The 21293-nt window shown below is 36.0% G+C and overlaps 1 protein-coding gene and 1 long non-coding RNA gene across 2 annotated transcripts in view; one reads left to right on the plus strand and one right to left on the minus strand.

Moving 5' to 3' along the window:
• The window catches only part of TRPC4 (transient receptor potential cation channel subfamily C member 4), a 184184-nt gene extending 173618 nt beyond the window's left edge, over positions 1–10566 (plus strand). The window contains exons 9-11 of the mRNA XM_057707523.1: positions 8083–8124; positions 8250–8339; positions 9844–10566. Coding sequence (XP_057563506.1) covers positions 8083–8124; positions 8250–8339; positions 9844–10566 — 855 coding nt within the window. The remainder of the gene's footprint in view (positions 1–8082; positions 8125–8249; positions 8340–9843) is intronic.
• An 8809-nt stretch (positions 10567–19375) lies between these two features.
• LOC130835524 (uncharacterized) overlaps positions 19376–21293 on the minus strand; it is a 35832-nt gene continuing 33914 nt past the window's right edge. The window contains exon 5 of the long non-coding RNA XR_009048972.1: positions 19376–19727. This is a non-coding gene — a long non-coding RNA (uncharacterized LOC130835524). The remainder of the gene's footprint in view (positions 19728–21293) is intronic.

Below are 21293 nucleotides of genomic sequence, written 5' to 3' on the forward strand. Positions count from 1 at the left end.
TTTTCTATAGTCCACATATATGTGTTAATATACAATATTTGTTTTTCTCTTTCTGACTCACTTCACTCTGGATGACAGTCTCTAGGTCCATCCATGTCTCTAAAAATGTCCCAGTTTCACTGCTTTTTACAGCTGAGTAATATTCCATTGTATGTATGTACCATATCTTCTTTATCCATTCATCTGTTGATGGACATTTAGGTTGCTTCCATGTCCTGGCTATTGTAAATAGTGCTGCAATGAACATTGGAGTGTATGTGTCTTTTTATGCCTTACTTTTTTTTTTTTTTAATTTATTTATTTATTTATTTATTTTTTGGGGGGGTACACCAGGTTCAATCATCCGTTTTTATACACATATCCCCATCTTTCCTCCCTTCCTTGACGGCCCCCCCAAGCCCCCCCCACCCTGCCCGCCCCAGTCCTCAAAGGCATCTTCCATCCTCGAGTTGGACTCCCTTTGTTATACAACTTCCCACTGACTATTTTACAGTTGGTAGTATATATATGTCTGTGCTACTCTCTCGCTTCGTCTCAGTTTCCCCTTCACCCCCCGCCCCCTCCCATACCTCGAGTTCTCCAGTCCATTCTCTGTATCTGCATCCTTGTTCTGGTCACTGAGTCCAACAGTACCATTTTTAGATTCCGTATATGTGATTTAGCATACAATATTTGTCCTTCTCTTTCTGACTTACTTCACTCTGTATGACAGACTGTAGTTCTATCCACCTCATTACATATAGCTCCATCTCATCCCTTTTTATAGCTGAGTAATATTCCATTGTATATATATGCCACATCTTCTGTATCCATTCATTTGTTGATGGGCATTTAGGTTGCTTCCATGTCCTGGCTATTGTAAATAGTGCTGCAATAAACATTATGGTACAAGTTTCTTTTGGGATTATGGTTTTCTTTGGGTATATGCCCAGGAGTGGGATTACTGGATCATATGGTAGTTCTATTTGTAGTTTTTTAAGGAACCTCCAAATTGTTTTCCATAGTGGCTGTACCAATTTACAGTCCCACCAACAGTGCAGGAGAGTTCCCTTTTCTCCACACCCTCTCCAACATTTGTTGTTTCCAGACTTTGTGATGATGGCCATTCTGACTGGTGTGAGGTGATACCTCATTGTGGCTTTGACTTGCATTTCTCTGATGATTAGTGATGTGGAGCATCTTTTCATGTGTTTGTTGGCCATCTGGATGTCTTCTTTGGAGAAATGTCTATTTAGGTCTTCTGCCCATTTGTGGATTGGGTTATTTGCTTTTTTGGTATTAAGCTTCATGAGCTGCTTGTATATTTTGGAGGTTAATCCTTTGTCCGTTGTTTCATAGGCAATTATTTTTTCCCACTCTGAGGGTTGCCTTTTAGTCTTGTTTATGGTTTCTTTTGCTGTGCAAAAGCTTTTAAGTTTCATGAGATCCCATTCATTTATTCTTGATTTTATTTCCATGATTCTAGGAGGTGGGTCAAAAAGGATGGCGCTTTGATGGATGTCATATAGTGTTCTACCTATGTTTTCCTCTAGGAGTTTGATAGTGTCTGGCCTTACATGTAGGTCTTTAATCCATTTGGAGTTTACTTTTGTGTATGGTGTTAGGAAGTGTTCTAATTTCATTCTTTTGCATGTTGCTGCCCAGTTCTCCCAGCACCACTTATGGAAGAGGCTGTCTTTTTTCCATTGTATATTCGTGCCTCCTTTGTCAAAGATAAGGTGCCCATATGTATTTGGGCTTACTTCTGAGTTCTCTATTCTATTCCATTGATCGTCCTTTCTATTTTTGTGCCAGTACCATACTGTCTTGATCACTATGGCCTTGTAGTATAGTTTGAAGTCAGGAAGCCTGATTCCACCAACTCCATTTTTCCTTCTCAGGATTGCTTTGGCTATTCGGGGTCTTTTGCGTTTCCATACAAATCGTAAGATTTCTTGCTCTAGTTCTGTGAAAAATGCCATTGGTAATTTGATCGGGATTGCATTGAATCTGTAAATTGCTTTGGGTAGTACAGACATTTTCACGATGTTGATTCTTCCCATCCAGGAACATGGTATGTCCCTCCATCTGTTTGTGTCGTCTTTGATTTCTTTCATCAATGTCTTAAAGTTTTCTGCATACAGATCTTTTGCCTCCTTAGGCAGGTTTATTCCTAGGTATTTTATTCTTTTGGTTGCAATGGTGAATGGGAGAGTTTCCTTAATTTCTCTTTCTGCTCTTCCATTGTTAGTGTATAGGAATGCAAGAGATTTCTGTGTCTATTCATCTGTTGATGGGCATTTAGGTTGCTTCCATGTCCTGGCTATTGTAAATAGTGCTGCAATGAACATTGGAGTGTATGTGTCTTTTTGAATTATGGTGTTCTCTGGGTATATGCCCAGTAGTGGGATTGCTGGGTCATATGGTAGTTCTATTTTTAGTTTTGCAAGGAACCTCCATAGTGGCTGTATCAATTTACATTCCCACCAGCAATGCAAGAGCATTCCTTTTTCTCCACACCCTCTCCAGCATTTACTGTTTGTAGATTTTCTAATGATGCCCATTCTAACCGGTGTGAGGTGATACCTCATTGTAGTTTTGATTTGCATTTCTCTAATAATTAGTGATGTTGAGCAGCTTTTCACGTGCCTCTTGGCCATCCGTATGTCTTCTTTGGAGAAATGCCTGTTTAGGTCTTCTGCCCATTTTTTGATTGGGTTGTTTATTTTTTTGATGTTGAGCTGGATGAACTGTTTATATATTTTGGAGATTAATCCTTTGTCTGTTGATTCGTTTGCAAATATTTTTTCCCATTCTGAGGGTTGTCTTTTTGTCTTGCTTATAGTTTCCTTCGCTGTGCAGAAGCTTTGAAGTTTCATTAGGTCCCACTTATTTATTTTTGTTTTTATTTCCATTATTCTAGGGGGGTAATAAAGTATTTTTTTAACTTATTTATCTTATTTATTTATTGGCTGTGTTGGGTCTTCATTGCTGCACACGGGCTTTCTCTAGTTGCGGCGCGGGGGCTGCTCTTCATTGTGGTGCACGGGCTCCTCATTGTAGTGGCTTCTCTTGTTGCGGAGCATGGGCTCTAGGTGCATGGGCTTCAGTAGTTGCAGCACACAGGCTCAATAGTTGTGGCTCACGGGCTTTAGAGCATAAGCTCAGTCGTTGTGGTGCACGGGCTTAGTTGCTCTGCGGCATGTGGGATCTTCCCAGAGCAGGGCTCGAACCTGTGTCCCCTGCATTGGTAGGCAGATTCTTAACCACTGCACCACCTAGGAAGTCCCGCTGCGTTCATTTTTGTTTTCAGTATTCAGAAGAAGGTTAACTGCAGCCACTCTTATTTTCCTAGGATCGTGAAGTTCATTTGGATGATGTAATCTCACAAGACTAAAAACTGTTTTGTAGTATGACCATCTAGGTGTGGAAACAAATTGGCTGGCAAAAACAATGAACTATACTGTACCAACTTAGCCTTAAACCTGGATATTGAATAACTTCTGACAGTTATCATAGCAAACTTTTTCTGTGTTCTTTCTTTCTGCCGGACTATTTTGCTAAAAATTAAAAAAAATAAATAAATTTTTTTCCTAGAAAAATAAACCTGGAATTGTTTTTTAAAGTGTGATCTTGGATCTTTTCATATTTGTATTAAAATTTCAAAACCCATATATGAGTAAGGTTCTACTGAAGAGAAGACAGTGGTGCTCTCTTTAATGCTAAAATGCATCATGATAATTTTCACTTATTCCTCATAATTTTCTGATTCTGTCTTCCTTAGCTTTAGTTTTGTGTTGAGGGAATTTAAAGTGAAATCATGACTTCAAACTGCTCTCTGCTGACTATTTTTTATTGGCTTTTTAAAGACTAAACCAGTGAAATGCTATAGAACCAGAAGATAATAAAAACTGAGTCAAGGAAATTCTATATTAAATTCAGAGTTTCTATTTACTTAAATCATGGAATACAATCTCCTGTATCATATTTACACTGAGAGTTGTAAAGAAGGTAATGTGCAGCTGGCTTTACACGTGAAGTATCTGTGTTCACTTGAAGAAAAGTGAAGGAGATCTGAAAGGCTTGTTTCCTTCCAGAAGTGCTTTTTTGTCTCGGGTTTCAGCTGGTCCGTGTCTCAACAGGAGTCACATACCTCCATCTTGTGGCCCAGTCATAAAATTCCAGTGTTCTAAATTTGTATGGTTTTAAATTTCCCAGTCTTTTAATTAATACCATAATCATTTGAAAATTTGTTTCTTAAGATGCATGTAAACTTGATGGTATTCCAATCATTCGTGGCCTTTAGAAAGTAAAGCATTGTCTCATCTGTTTCTAAAAGTCACTAATAATCATAAAACACAAATCCATTCTCACGGCCAGTGTAAATGCCAATTTCCTCTATTCCCGTAAAGAGAAGAAAAGAGTTTCTTTTGAATTGTTTGATTTTTTTCTAATATCATTTCACAGTGATGTATGCACAGCTCTTTTCAAAATTCCATTTTATCAGCCTGTGATTAAGTATTTAGTAAGAAACAAGATCAAAAGACTTAAACCCAAGATATATTATCTCTTTTGCTTTCTTACAATTTACTAAATTCATTCCATTGTAACAGAAGTATTTTCATTTTAATGCGGCCAGTTTTCTTCCTTAAGAGTCAATACTGATATTTTATTTGACATGCATAAAATTGGGAATATAATAGCTTTTTTCTAGCATCTTTAGAATACTAGTGAAATCTACAAATATATAATTTGTTATTTATTACTTAACTCAATTTATAATGGACTTTTTTTAGTCATTCAGCATCTTTCTCCATTTTGCACACCATAATCACAGCTCTGTGCTAACCCTAGCTCTGCTCCTAAACCATTCTGATCTCTTCAAAATAATAGCTCAGACTCACAGTTATTTTTAAAAAATCTAATGAACTCTATCTTTGAACAGAATTTTTTATTTTATTTTGTTAAATTTAACCATCTTATTAAAACAGCAATCTCCTCTTAATGTACATCTGCTTGAAATTAAGTGTTGGGGAATTCACTAACAGTGTTTCTGATTACATGTTGTATATCATGGCTAAGTTCTTAATGCTGCTACGTTGATACTTACTAAGAGCTTCAGATTGTTCTACTGCTAGATTTTTACTCCATCAAATTTTTATTTTTATTTGACATTTATTTTGTATTTGATACATCCCGTCTGTGTCTCTTAGGATCATTTAAGATGATTTGGGATACATACTAAGTATGATTACCTCATTCTTCATCATTTATATTAAAAGAACAATCTTGCCATCATCATTCATTTATTCTATATATTAAATACCATAGGAATTATAATCTTGCACTTTGTTGGTTTGGTTCATTCATTCTTGTGATTCACGTGAAGCACTCTCTCTAGCTATTGTCCCTTGCCCTGTAAAATTCCCACTTTGCAAGAAATATTCTTGATTAAAAGAACCAAGAATTAAAATCCTCAACAAAATACTAGCTAACAGACTCCAACAGCACATTAAAAAAATCATACACCATGATCAAGTGGGGTTTATTCCTGGGATGCAAGGATTCTTCAATATATGCAAATCAACCAACGTGATACATCATATCAACAACTTGAAGGATAAAAACCATATGATCATTTCAATAGATGCAGAAAAAGCTTTTGACAAAGTCCAACATCCATTTACGATAAAAGCTCTCCAGAAAATGGGCATAGAAGGAAATTACCTCAACATAATAAAAGCCATATATGAAAAACCAAAAGCCAACATCGTTCTCAATGGGGAAAAACTGGAAGAATTCCCTCTAAGAACAGGAACAAGACAAAGGTGTCCACTCTCACCACTATTATTCAACATAGTTTTGGAAGTTTTAGCCACAGCAATCAGAGAAGAAAAAGAAATCAAAGGAATCCAAATTGGAAAAGAAGAAGTAAAATTGTCACTCTTTGCAGATGACATGATATTATATATAGAAAACCCTAAAGACTCTACCAGAAAACTGCTAGCACTCATTGATGAGTTTACTAAAGTAGCAGGATACAAAATTAATGCACAGAAATCTCTTGCATTCCTATACACTAACAATGGAAGAGCAGAAAGAGAAATTAAGGAAACTCTCCCATTCACCATTGCAACCAAAAGAATAAAATACCTAGGAATAAACCTGCCTAAGGAGGCAAAAGACCTGTATGCAGAAAACTTTAAGACATTGATGAAAGAAATCAAAGACGACACAAACAGATGGAGGGACATACCATGTTCCTGGATTGGAAGAATCAACATCGTGAAAATGACTGTACTACCCAAAGTAATTTACAGATTCAATGCAATCCTGATCAAATTACCAATGGCATTTTTCACAGAACTAGAGCAAGAAATCTTACGATTTGTATGGAAACGCAAAAGACCCCGAATAGCCAAAGCAATCTTGAGAAGGAACAATGGAGTTGGTGGAATCAGGCTTCCTGACTTCAAACTATACTACAAGGCCATAGTGATCAAGACAGTATGGTACTGGCACAAAAATAGAAAGGAAGATCAATGGAATAGAATAGAGAACTCAGAAGTAAGCCAAACACATATGGGCACCTTATCTTTGACAAAGGAGGCACGAGTATACAATGGAAAAAAGACAGCCTCTTCAATAAGTGGTGCTGGGAAAATTGGACAGCAACATGTCAAAGAATGAAATTAGAATACTTCCTAACACCATACACAAAAATAAACTCCAAATGGATTAAAGACCTCCATGTAAGGCCAGACACTATAAAACTCCTAGAGGAAAACATAGGCAGAACACTCTATGACATCCATCAAAGCAAGATCCTTTTTGACCCACCTCCTAGAATCATGGAAATAAAATCGAGAATAAACAAACGGGACCTCATGAAACTTAAAAGCTTTTGCACAGCGAAAGAAACCATAAACAAGACTAAAAGGCAACCCTCAGAATGGGAAAAAATAATTGCCTATGAAACAACGGACAAAGGATTAACCTCCAAAATATACAAGCAGCTCATGAAGCTTCATACCAAAAAAGCAAATAACCCAATCCACAAATGGACAGAAGACCTAAATAGACATTTCTCCAAAGAAGACATACAGATGGCCAACAAACACATGAAAAGATGCTCAACATCACTCATCATCAGAGAAATGCAAGTCAAAGCCACAATGAGGTATCACCTCACACCAATCAGAATGGCCATCATCACAAAGTCTGGAAACCACAAATGTTGGAGAGGGTGTGGAGAAAAGGGAACTCTCCTGCACTGTTGGTGGGACTGTAAGTTGGTACAGCCACTATGGAAAACAATTTGGAGGTTCCTTAAAAAACTACAAATAGAACTACCATATGATCCAGTAATCCCACTCCTGGGCATATACCCAAAGAAAACCATAATCCCAAAAGAAACTTGTACCATCATGTTTATTGCAGCACTATTTACAATAGCCAGGACATGGAAGCAACCTAAATGCCCATCAACAAATGAATGGATAAAGAAGATGTGGCATATATACACAATGGAATATTACTCAGCTATAAAAAGGGATGAGATGGAGCTGTATGTTATGAGGTGGATAGAACTACAATCTGTCATACAGAGTGAAGTAAGTCAGAAAAAGAAGGACAAATATTGTATGCTAACTCACATATACGGAATCTAAAAATGGTACTGATGAACTCAGTGACAAGAACAAGGATGCAGATACAGAGAATGGACTGGAGAACTCGAGGTATGGGAGGGGGCGAGGGGTGAAGGGGAAACTGAGACAAAGCGAGAGAGTAGCACAGACATATATATACTACCAACTGTAAAATAGATAGTCAGTGAGAAGTTGTTGTATAACAAAGGGAGTCCAACTCGAGGATGGAAGATGCCTTAGAGGACTGGGGCGGGGAGGGTGGGGGGGACTCGAGGCGGGGGGAGTCAAGGAAGGGAGGGAATACGGGGATATGTGTATAAAAACAGATGATTGAACTTGGTGTACCCCCAAAAAATAAAATAAAAATTAAAAAAAAAAAAAAGAACCAAGAATTATTTTACAGAATGGCACAATATCACTATAACCAAAAAGTAAATATCCCTTTCCTTTTCAGAGGCGAGCTGCTGATAATTTGAGAAGACATCACCAATATCAAGTAAGTTATTCTTATATCTTGAAACTTACACTAAAATAAAGCACAGTCCCCTCTTTGGAACTGACTCGAGAGAGAAATCACATTTATGCACTGAACATCAATTCTCTTGTTTTCAAATGCCTCAGGAAGTTATGAGGAACCTGGTAAAGCGATACGTGGCTGCAATGATTAGAGATGCCAAAACTGAAGAAGGTCTGACTGAGGAGAACTTTAAGGTAAACGCTTTCATCTTCGTTACTGAAAGGCAGATTCCTCAGATGTGGAACTGGGGCAGCAAAACCGAGCTGGAAACTGGGCCATGTATTCTGAGCAAGGCTGTCTGTCTTCTGATTTTTAAATTCAAGCCCCATTTATTGAATTATCAAAAAAAAAAAGTGGTAAAATTTCTTTTCAAAGTACATTGCTTTCAAATAGACAATCTGAACAATCAAGGGGACATATTTGGAGGCAGAGAAAATCCGAGTGCCTTGTGGCATTCTAATTGCTGGTCCCAGCCACACTACTAGGTGAGCTTTAGTTTTTGAAACTTCGGTCTCATTTCTAAACCTGAAACATTTAGTAACCAATGTTCTGAGAACAACAACAAAAACCTTCTTTGTGTTCTGCACGGCTTTGGTAGAAGAAAATTGAAGGTTTGAGCTTACTTGTAGCTTATAAATGTAATTTTTCTCCCTGAGGTGTTTTGTTTTGTTTTTTCATTCTATCAGAGAAGAAAGGTAGCATATGTGAAATATATATTTGCTGATATGATGTGTATAAAGTGCCTTTGTTAGTCTGCATGAGTTGTTAGAGATTTTTGGAAGACTGACTATAGTCAATAAGTTCTTATAGGCAAAAACAAACAAATAAAAAAACCCGCAAGAGACCTTTGACAGAGAAAAACAGCAGGCTTAACAGAGAATAAATATAAGCAGCCAGTTAGGTAAGAAGAGAGAGAAATTGTAAAACTGAAAGCACAGATTGAAAGTTGGCTAGGATCCAAAATGTTCTTTGCTGCCACAACATCCAAATTTTGGAAATAAATGATCCCGGATGCTTTGGGAGATGGGTTGGAGGCAGGAGGCCACCACAAAGACCACCAGCAGGTTAGGACTGAGAATCCAATTGCCCAGAAAGGGAAAGGGGTGAATCTAGGAAATGCTATCTGTTCTGAATCAAGTCCCAGGATTTAGTGGCTGACCCAGATGTTGGGAGAAAATCAACTCCAAGGTAATAAACGATTGAAAGCAACTGCCAACTTTTGAAGGGTAGAACCCACTTTAATAATTTTGTTTTGAATATCTCTTTGGACAGCAAAATGTCCCAATATTAAAAATCTTGAAAACAAAACAAAGCAAAACACTGCATGCTTGAGAGAATGTGAGATGACTTGAAAGCAGATGAATATTTTGGAGGGAAAGTATTTGAAACTGTAGTCCCAAAGAAACCCAACATACTCCAGTACAGAGTGGTGGGAAAGAAAACTCTTCCTGTTTCTTTTTACATGAAGGGTAGGGTGTCTCCTTGTTACTGAAAACTGCAATAGAGAACTTAGGGGACATCAAGTAGATACAAGGGCCCCTGAGAGAAATGACAATTCTAAACAAGAACCCAGCAGAGTGGACTCCTAGCTCTCAAAAATGAAGACATGTCAGACCCCTATATGAAATGAGCAGATGATGTTTCCTAATTTATTGGTTTAGGTCACAGCCTAACTTTGTCATTTTCCATTTCACTTAGGAACTCAAGCAAGACATATCCAGCTTCCGTTTTGAAGTCCTGGGGTTACTAAGAGGAAGCAAACTCTCTACGGTCCAGTCTGCTCAAGGCACGAAGGATTCTTCTAACTCCGCAGACTCGGATGAAAAGAGTGATAATGAAGGTTGTAGCAAGGACAGGAAAAAGAACCTAAGCCTCTTCGACTTGACCACCTTGATTCACCCGCGATCCGCAGCGATCGCCTCCGAAAGACACACCATCAGCAACGGCTCCGCCCTGGTGGTGCAGGAGCCTCCCAGGGAGAAGCACAGAAAAGTGAATTTTGTGACCGATATCAAAAACCTCGGGTTATTTCATAGACGATCAAAACAACACGCTGCCGAGCAAAATGCAAAGCAGATCTTCTCCGTTTCAGAAGAGGTGGCTCGCCAACAAGCTGAAGGACCACGGGAGAGGAACATCCAACTGGAATCTCGAGGGTTAGCTTCCCGGGGTGACTTGAACATCCCAGGTCTCAGCGAACAGTGTATATTAGTAGATCATCGAGAAAGAAATACGGACTCCCTGGGTTTACAGGTGGGCAAGAGAGTGTGTTCGTTCAAGTCAGAGAAGGTGGTGGTGGAGGACACGGTTCCGATCATACCAAAGGAGAAACACGCAAAGGAGGAGGACTCTAGTGTAGACTACGATGCAAACCTCACAGACACAGTCACCCACGAAGATTACGTGACCACAAGATTGTGATACTTGACAGAGGAAGTGTCTGTCATCCATAACACATTTTCCATAGTGCTCTGGGCAGGGGGGAGATGTTTAAAAGTGAATTAGCCAATGCTAACTTACACTTTATAGCATTTATCAACTGGGGCATATTAACATGTCATGTTTCAATAAGGCAAAGGCTATCGAAAACCCTCGTTTTGTAGCCTGCTTTTGCTTTCACAATCTGTTTTACAATTTTTTTTTTTTTGGTTAATCAATAAACGCACCTTGTATTCTTGTACTGTTGCAATAACCTACAGGAAATTTTTAGCTCTCTTTTTCAATTAAAACAAATGTGACTCAATATTTGCGGTAGTTGACTCCTATAATAGATATTTTTATATGCAAAAAACCAATATAGCTGAAATATTAGAGCTTTTCATAATTTTTTAGGGTCTCTAGAGATGGTTACTCATCAAGGACTTTTCACTCAGCCCTACAGTTTGGCTTTAAAACACAAATATTATCCAATTCTTTCTTAACAACATGTGAATAACTACCATACAATTTAAGAAAACAAGCCTCCTTCTCATGGAGTCAAGATCAAACTCTTAAAATGAAAGTCAGGTATACTTTCCAGAATTTTGGTTGCCCATTTTTTCCTTTTAGTAAGTAAAAGAAATGTTTGTCTTAATAAATGTTGATGATTGATGATTTTTAATGAATTGTGTCAGAAAACAAATTTTATTTGCAGTTTAGTTTTAATGATTCACCTGCAAATCAGTATAAATATGAGGCTTTGTGAATAAGAGAATTTCAAAAACTTGGCAAAGGTTCTCAGTGCTAGAAAAGAATAACAATAAATTGGAATAGTTGAAGCACCTTAAACAAAGCAAGATGATTGCATGTTAATAACATTCAGAAGAAAATAAATTCATTCTAATAATGTAAGTCTAAGCAAAGTTAAATCCTATTTTCAATCAGTGCAACATTGTTGTAATTCAAAGGAAGTCCAAAAACCTAGTAGTTTCCTCTTCTTTCCCCCAGTGACTGGTATTTCTTTAGAATCAACATCACCCAAAAATCATTATTAACTTTAGCAGTAGCTATAGATATGTAGTTTTCCCCACACGGACAAATCTCAATTGATTGTTTCTTCTGTTGTTTATAAGGTAACTTAGCTTATATTATACCCATTCACTGAGCTACTGAAAAGAAAGTGTTTTCACCTAATATCAAAAAAAGGTGCTGGCAACTTCTTGAAATTTAAATTATATAACTTGTGTCTATTTAAGCCACCAGGGAAATAGAAGTTTCTTCACCACATGCAATTAGCATTTATTTCAAATCAACAGAAACATACTGAGTTTGTTTCCTCAAAAATTACCTCCATGGACTAGACAAATCATATATGATTTAGCCAATGCTAAAAGCTGCATCGTATGACAAAAGCCAGTTTCTGATTACTGTACATCAAAAGTAAGAACTAACAGCAATAGCAATCAATGCCAGCCACTGTTGTATGTGCTGTACATAACACACATGTACTGTTCATGACAACACTCTGAAGTAGCTACGATTCTTATCTCCACTTCTTTAAATGAGGAAATTGAGGCAAGCACTAGCTAAGCAGAGGTTGGCGGCTAGTGATGAAGTTATGATGAGTCCTTCAAGGCCATGCCCTTAATTGCTTTACTGTACTGCCTCTCAGAACACTAACAAAGACCAAGAGAAACAATGTGCACATACAGGGGTTACTATTGCCACTTCTGAGATGCTAGAGTTTGGTAAAGAATGAGTTTGGTACACTCCATAAATTCACATCCCTTCTTGGAAAGCAAAAGCAATGTGCAAAATTAAAAAATGTATTTGACTCTAGACGATTACATTATAGAAGTCAGCAGATTTTTTAAAAAAGGATTTGTTATGGGATATCAGAATTCAACTTGAGATATTAGATGTTAGTTTTCAGGAAAGCCAGAGGCACCGAGATGCTGCTAATTCCTAACTCTGGATTTTGTCTTAGGGATTGAGGAATGGACCAGGGGGGTTTAGAGGAACACAGTAAGCTTAGTGAGCATTCTGACTGCGTCAAGAACATGTTAGGACTCAGAATAAGCCCTGGGAGACAGTGGAATACTCGAGTTGTTTTAAGTCAGACATATAGCAGGAGGGGAATTGTGGTCCTAGTCTCAATACATGTGGTATTTTCCAATGATTCCTTTTTTTTGCTGCCTCTGTTGTGCGTGTGTGTGTTTTCCCTTCACCAGTAAAGCTCATATATATTTACCATGATATATATTTTACCAGAAATTCAACTTCAGATTTCATCTGTTCCTTCCAATAACACCAACAACAATAAAAGCAACCAAAAACTTTTTCCCAGCAGCTTATTTATATCAGAGGTTGGGGTGCTGAAGTTTTACAGGTGAACATGGTGGTAATAGAGGGATTTCTTAGAGCAGGTAACACCCTGCTTTTCAGTGTTACAGAAATGATGGTTTCTAACAACCTTCAGCTGTCACTGACAGAGGCATTTATGAGTTTAAGCAAAGTATTGGGTATTGCTTGTACTGGATATCTTAGAATTGGATATTATTCTAAATATGTAGTAATATTAGATAACATGAATGAAGAGGAACAGTAGGGAAAGAATAGGAAAACATAAAACAACAGCAGAATTGCAAAGTAAAGGGATGATGTGTTTTGAGGTTTTTTAAGTGAGTAATTTGAGGCTTCTTCTGATTTCTATTTGTATTTCTATCAACAGAAATTCCTAAACACCAGAGAGATTCAACAGTACGCTTCGATCTGTGTAAATAATGTTTCCTGTTTCATGCCTGCTTGATCTCCTTGTCGCTCACCTTTATTTATTTACTTATTTATTGCCAGGATTGGGTGGAAGAGGGTCTAGAAAATTCAGTATAACTTTAGTAGAATTGGGTTCAATTCATAGCACTTCACTTACCATAGATAGAAAACCCATTTACAAGAAAGAATGTTATAAAGATGTACCCCACTGTTTGTGATAGATGTATTCCTGAAATTATCTGTGTAAATAAATCTATATCAACTTCAGTAGGGAACTAGCTCTGTAAAAAAAGAAATAATAGTGGTGAATTATTTTGTAAAATGATGAATTATTTTTCAAAGTGATAATCCTGCTCAAAATGTAACTGTTTGATAAGTTGGATATTTGTATATCAAAATTTCTTAAATTAGATATTTTATTTACGGGCTGGCTATTAAAATACTGCAAAAGCATACTCGCTTTCTTGCCTTGACCTGGAAAGCAACTTGACATATTTCAGTCATCAAGCACACAAACCCAAACAATGAACTTTCGTGGGTAGCTGTCGGAGTGTAAAGAAAAACTTGATGAAGAGTTAATGGTTGTAAACTTACCTTATTCTCAAAGAAGCAGTCAATTTTTCAGCTAATATGGAAGGAGTATAGGTGGCATAAAAATACACTCTTCCATTATTCAATAATTCTTAATAATTCTGTGATTTAATTGAGTGAATAATTGTCCAGTTCCACAACCTTATGTTGAAGACCAGACATCAAGCACTGAAATCCGTTCATTCTCAGTTATATGTGCATTGTGTTTGCAGCAGAATCTTCTACAATTTAGACATCCATCCTTCTCAACAGTTCAGGTAGTAATCCAAAAAATCAGCCTAGCAAAAACCATCCATGTGTCTTTGTGAATATGACACATGGATGGTTTTATAATGACTCAAATTTTTAAAAAGCCAAGTTTATGACTATATTTCCCCATTTTGACAATTTCTTCAATTTAGCTTTATTGTATTTTTTCTTGTCTTATAGTCTCCAAAATTCAGAACTTCCAGTAACCATAGAATTTAGAAATTTAAAATAGATGGCAGTCTCCTTAAAATCAACTTCAAAATTTTATTCTAATTATTCCACAATATATCACAAGACATTTTGTTTATATAGTGTTATCACATGACTTTTAAAATTTGAAAACCATATTAAATATTAGTGCTCCATATATAACTGGAGAAACTAAGGCTCAGGGCATTGATGCCAGTTTCCCAAATTTACCCAGCTACTCAGTTGTTGAGCAGGAACTTAAAGAAAAAACTCTTCATCTAGATATTCTGATAAGACACCAGGTCATAAGAGTCTTGGCTAACAAATTCTTATTTTTGTGGAATTTTGTCTCCTTTGCCCTCTCCTTCAGTATAAAATATTTATAGTTGTTCAAATTTTCAATGGCCAAAATTTTGAGTTAATATTATATCACCATTTTCCCCCTACAAAATTGTGTTCACAGATTTTTTTTAAAAGCTGGTTTCTTACTGTTTCCTAAAAATACACTGTTCAGTACTTTCACTTCACCCTGTAGATTTTGTGACAATTGTATGTGCACACTGGTAACAATAAAATGTATTGACTAATATTAAACCTGCTTTACTGAAAAATGATAGAGCTGGAAAATATGAAGCAGAACCAAGGTTGAGACCATGGGACCAGGACTAAATATGACCATGCTCTTCACTGAGCTGACTAACAGGGAAGCTGTCACTTCACTGCCAGAGAAATTCACCAGTAGCTAAACCATCAGTTTCCATTAGAGCTGCCCTGTCCAATATGGTAGCTACTATTCACATATGGATACTAAGCACTTGAAATGTGGTTGTAAGTATAAAACACACACCATGTTTCAAAGACTTAGTATGAAAACAATGTAAAATATTAATATGTATATTGGTTACATGTTGAAATGAGAATATTTTGGATGCAATGGGTTAACATATACTAATTAAATTAGTTTCATGTTTCTTTTAATTTTTTAATGGAGCTACCAGAAGATTCAGAGATACCTACGTGGCTTGCATTTGTAACTTGCAGTACATTTTTCTGGGACAGTGGTGCTATTTGTTTCACTCAGTTCATATATTTCCTTCAGTTGAATTTCATGGCTAAAGCTTATACATTCAAGTACTCAGAAAACATCAATGTGGCTGGACTAAAATTTGTCGTCTCTCCTTGATTACCAATTTCCTAATGGAATCACGGCTAATACTTTTCTGTTTTTCATGTTTTTCCTTGCCTTTGCAAATATATTAATATATGAATATGTGTAGGTTGTGGGGTTTTATTGTTTTTATCAAGTATGGGATTATACTATACTTATAACAGTGACTTGTTTTTCATCAAACAGGGTATCGTGGAAGCCTTTTCTAGAGGCATTTAATATAGCAGAGACATTTGAATCCATTCAAAGAAAGTCCTTCACTAGTTGTTTTACCTATTGAAATACATTCATAGGCTATTCTAAAAGCTCTTCAGAAGAGCTACTTATTGGGTCAAGCGTGAGATTTTGAGGAGTACTTGAGATATGATGACGAGGTATTTTGACAGGCAAATATGCTCAGTTCTTTCTCTCTCTGTTCACGTTTTGCAGAGCTTTCTATGTCCCTTGTGTTTAAATGCAGATTCCCCAGCAGGACCTTCATAAAGTGGCCCCACTTGATGGTACCAGCATCTTTTCTCAGCATCATACTTTCATACACACTAAGCTTCAGCCATGCTGGACTTCTTTTCCCTATTTAAGACTTAGTATTTCTCTTTCCCCAACATTTGCAAATACTGTTCTTCCAAGCTCGGATCATAATTGGACTAAAAATTTGTTACTTTAAAAAAGATTTCCTTAATGTAGGATTTTAATTAATTCTAATCTATCATTTTTATGGTTTCCTTTAGGTCCAATTTTTTTACCAAATTTTTCCTTAAAGATTATCTTTTCCTGAGCCTGCAGATAATGATCCAGGCTTCCCCACTCAAAGAGTAAGAGTTTATCTGCATTGACTTCCTTTCAGGCCATCAATGCACTTAGAGAGTTTAATTTACTCCCAGGAAACAACTCACCATGTTGCTTCAGCATTCACAATGCAAAATGCCCTGTGGCCTGGAAGAAGGTAGGAAGTTGGTATTTTTCATCACTGCTGCGAGGCAACTACAAATTGGGTATTTCACTCATTCAGACTTCATCTGCTGATATTTGAAGTTTCTGGATGAAAACATCCCATTAATCTCTAAAATACTGAACAATGCTAAATCATCTTTCTAAAGTTCTAAGTACGAAATAAGTAGGGAAGTAGAAATGCGGAAAAAAATAAAGACACCATAAAATATTCAGTGAATGGTTATTTCTTCTGTTTTATTTTTAATTAAACTTAAAAAAATATTAGGTCATTATAAATTCATATGCAGTGGTAAGAAATAATACAGACAAATTTCACATACTATTTATCCATTTTCTCCTCAACAAAAACATCTTTCAAATCTTGCATAATATTGCAAATATTGCACAATATTGCATAATATTGAATAGATATAATCCACCAATCTTATTCAGATTTCTGCGGTTGTACTTGTGTAGGTGGGTTCATGTGTGTAGTTCTGTACGATTTTATCACATGTATAGGTTTGTGTCTCCACAGCCATAGCCAAGATACAGAACATTTCCATGGCTACAAGGATACCTGGTATTGCCTTTTGTTTAACCACATCCATTTCCTAACCCCCCTTCCCAATTCCAAACCCCTGACGATCTAACTTGGTTTCCCGTTTTATAATTGTGTCATTTCAAGGTTGTTATATATGTTGAATCATTTGAGATGCAACCTTTGGGGATTAGTGGTTTTCACTGAACATAATTTTCTGAAGATTTATCCAAGGTGTTACACTATTAGCAGTTTGTTCCTTTTCTATTGCTGAGTCTTACTCTGTGGTGTGGACGTACTGTGATTTGTTTAGCATTTCACCCATTGAAGGACATCTGGGATGTTTCCAGTTTTTATCTATTACAAATAAAGCTACAATGAACATTCATGAACAGATATGGTGTGACCAGGACTGTAATTGCTGGGTAGTATGGTAGTTGCATGCTTAGTTTTATGAGAAAGAGCCATCGTATCCTAGTGTGGTAGTACCATTTTTTATACTCACCAGCAATGTAAGAGTGAGTCAGTTTCTCTGCATTTTTGCCAGTATTTGGTATTGTCACCAATTTTTATTTTATCTGTTCTGATAGTTGTGCAATGATATCTCATTGTGGTTTCAGTTTGCATTCCCCTGATGGCTAATGTGTTGAACAACTTTTCTTGTGCCTACTTGTCTTCTGCACGTCATCTTGGTGAAATTTCTGTATTTGTCTTTTCTACATTTTCTAATTACATTCTTTACGTCTTTTTTTTAAATGCTGAGTTTTTTGAGAGGTCTTTTTATAGTCTAGATTCCATTCTTTTGTCAGATATGTGCTTTGCAAATATTTTCTCCCAATTTGTAACATCTTTTTATCCTCTTAACAGGGTTTTTTGCAGAACAAAATTTTTAAATTTTGATTAAGTCTAATTTTCCAGCCTTATGTTTTATGACAATTCTAAGAAGACTTTGTCCAGGCCTAGATCATGAAGATCTTCTCCAGCTTTTTTCTAAAATCTTTATGCTGTTATGTTTTACATTATATTTTTATTTAACAATATTATTTTTTTCTATTTTTTCCAAGTACTTTAGCAGTATACAGATTTTATGGAAGAAAAGTCATCTTCAGGAGTGAGAACACATACATAGAGAGGAAATGAAGACAAGGATTGTGGACAGATAAATGTACAGGTAGAAGTGACACTGGGGCGACAAAAAGAAAATCATTCTTATGACATAACAACTGACTTAGTTACTCAGAAATTATAGCCAGACTTTTCTGAAGTTTGAGAAAAAACTCTATTTCAATTCCATTGCATTTCTTCCAACTTCCTGAATCACATGGAAAAGCAATATAGAATGAGAAAAACTGCTGTGATGAGACCAAAAACCAGAAACACCAAAAATTTTCAAATGCATCCATTCATGAAGTCCAGTTGCTGTTTGAAAAAGTCTGGGATTGCTGAAATGTGATCTAACCCTCTATTTTCTGAGAACAATCACTAAATTTGAATCTAGTGTGTATTTACCATTAAAATTACCAATCATTTGTTTAAAATGCTGCTTTTTTGGCTTTAACAATTCACAACAACAATGACAAAAAAGAATAATTTGGGTATAAAGAAAGTAATATAATTCCTCAAAGTAAACTCAGTAAAACTAGAATGATGAAATTAAAAGCACATGAGAAATACATGACTCATTTAACAAAGCAATTTAGTGCACACACAAAAATAATAATTAGATGATAAAGTGTGGCATAAAAATCCCATGTTAATTAAAATCATTTCTCAGGCTTACATTAGAAAGAAAAATGATGACTAAAATAAAAAATATGGACTAGAATTTTGGCTAAATCATGACATATAACACCCTAATATTTTGATTCTCTAATGGAAATATGGCAAGTAACTGAATTGCTTCAGCAATGGAAACAATTGGAATTCTTCTCCAATAAAATTCAAAGTTGCCACTTTACAAAGCACAAAGTTGGAAATTGTAACTCAATTCATAAGGTGATGTAGATCTTTAATTTTTCTTTTACTTTCTATCATTTCCTATTCCCTTCTGCACCTGTACCATTAGAGATTCAGCCCTGTGGCAGACAACAGGGATAAAAAGATGAAGTAAGCTTTCTAGGGGAGCTCACAAAATCAAGTCTGGAAGATCTCACTTATGTTTCACATTGTAAGACATTAGAAATAGTATTGTTCTCCAGACAGCTGGTGCTTAGCAGTCAGGGTTTATAGATGGGATTTCTTTCTCATCATCCAGCAAGCCATGTGAAAAGACACTATTTTGTTAAATGAGGTATGTATTTTAGTTTTCTTTGTGGTAGAAATGTAATAAGAAATACAGAAAAGACACAGTTTTTAATTTCATGCCTAGAAAAAATTATTTAATTGGTGATACGCTGATCAAATAGCATCTTCATGTTTTTATCCAGTCACCTAGTAAATTGCCTTTTGCAACAATTATTCCTTCATTCACAAACATTGATTAGGCACACATTTTGTGACAGGCATTGTTACACATGCTGAGAATAAAATAATATACCAAAGAGTCACTGATCTAAGAAACAGTTAATCTTCTGGAAATAACAATTCAGTCTGATAAGCGTGATGATGTCCCTGGGCGCATCTGGGGGCGGTGGGTCACCCAGCCCAGTACGAGGAAAAAGAACGAGAGTTGTCTACGTCAGTTCCGAAAGATGAGTAATAGTTATTCAGAGGTTGGTTTTTATCCTGGACACAATTGAAAGTCATTAAAGAATTTCATGTAGGAGTTTGTCATAACAAAATTCTCTTGAAGTAGAGATGGAAAGAGATGTGGAAATCATCACATTTGCACCACAGAATTAAAGAGAAGTGAGTCCTTTCAATTCTGAGAAAAATGATTTTTTTTTTTTAGGATTTCGCTTAATGGTTTTAAATAGCCTAACTTCCAATCTGCAAGTGATGAATGGGTCATTATAAATGGGTCATTTTTTCCTCAAGTTTTCTGAAGCCAAATAAGTCAATGCAATTCTAATTAGTTTTATAGTTTATCTTTTAAGAAGCTGAATATGTTTTATATTCACTCATAATACATTTTAAGGCTATTCTTAACCATCTGAAGAGTAATTATCTCTTTTAATAGTTTTATTAAGATATAATCTACATACCATATAATTCATTCATTTAAAGTGTAAAATTCAATGGTTTTTAGTATATTCACAGACGTGTGCTATCATCACCACAGTCAATTTGAGAAAATTTTCATTACCTCAAAAAGAAACTGTACCTTTTAGCTATCACTGACCTATCTTCCCACCCACTCCTCTCTAGCCCTAAGCAAACACTAATTTCCTTTCTGTCACTATAGATTTCCTACTCTGGAATTTCATATGAATTTGATCATGCACTTGGTGTTTTGTGACTGGCTTCTTTCAGTTGGTATAATGTTTTCAAGGCTTATCCATGCTGTAACATGCATCAGTACTTCATTGCTTTGTATGGCTAAGTAACATTCCATTGTATACATATACATTTTGGTTTTATCCATTTGTTTGTTGATGAGCATTGAGTTGTTTCCACCTTTTGGTTATTATAAATAATGCTACTATAAACTTTTGTATATAAGGTTTGTGTAGACATATGTTTTCATTTCTTTTAAGCAGATATCTAGGAGTGGAATTCTTAGGTCATACGGTAACTTTGCATGTAATTGTTTGACCAACTGCCAAGACTATTTTCAACAGTGGCTGTACCATTTGTGTTCCCACCAACAGTGTATCAGCATTCTGATTTCTTCACCTCCTCATCAGCATTCTTTCTCTCGAGTTTTTCATTTTAGCCATCCTCGTGGGTGTGAAGTGGTATCTTATGTGGTTTTGATTTGCATTTCCCTGATAACTTATGGTATTGAGCATCTCTCCCTGTGCTTCTTGGCCATTTGTATAACTTCCTCAGAGAAATATCAATTCAGATTCTTTGCCTGTTCTTAGTTGGGTTATTTGTCTTTTATTTTTGAATCTCAAGAGTTCTTGTTATATTATACATACAAATCCATTATCATATATATGACTTGCAAATATTTTCAACCTCTCTACGGGTTATATTTTCACTTTGTTGATGGTGTCTTAAGACGCACAAAAATTTTTAACTTTGATGGAGTCCAATTTATCTATTTTTCTTTTGTGACATGCTTTTGGTGTTATATCTAAGTATCTAGTGGAAACGTCATGAATATTTAGCTGAATGTTTTCTTGTAAAATTTTTATAGTTTTAGCTCTCACATTTAGGTCATTGATCCATTTGGAGTAAATTTTT

The sequence above is a fragment of the Hippopotamus amphibius genome, chromosome 14 (genome assembly GCF_030028045.1).
Source record: "Hippopotamus amphibius kiboko isolate mHipAmp2 chromosome 14, mHipAmp2.hap2, whole genome shotgun sequence".
Classification (NCBI taxonomy): Eukaryota; Metazoa; Chordata; class Mammalia; order Artiodactyla; family Hippopotamidae; genus Hippopotamus; species Hippopotamus amphibius.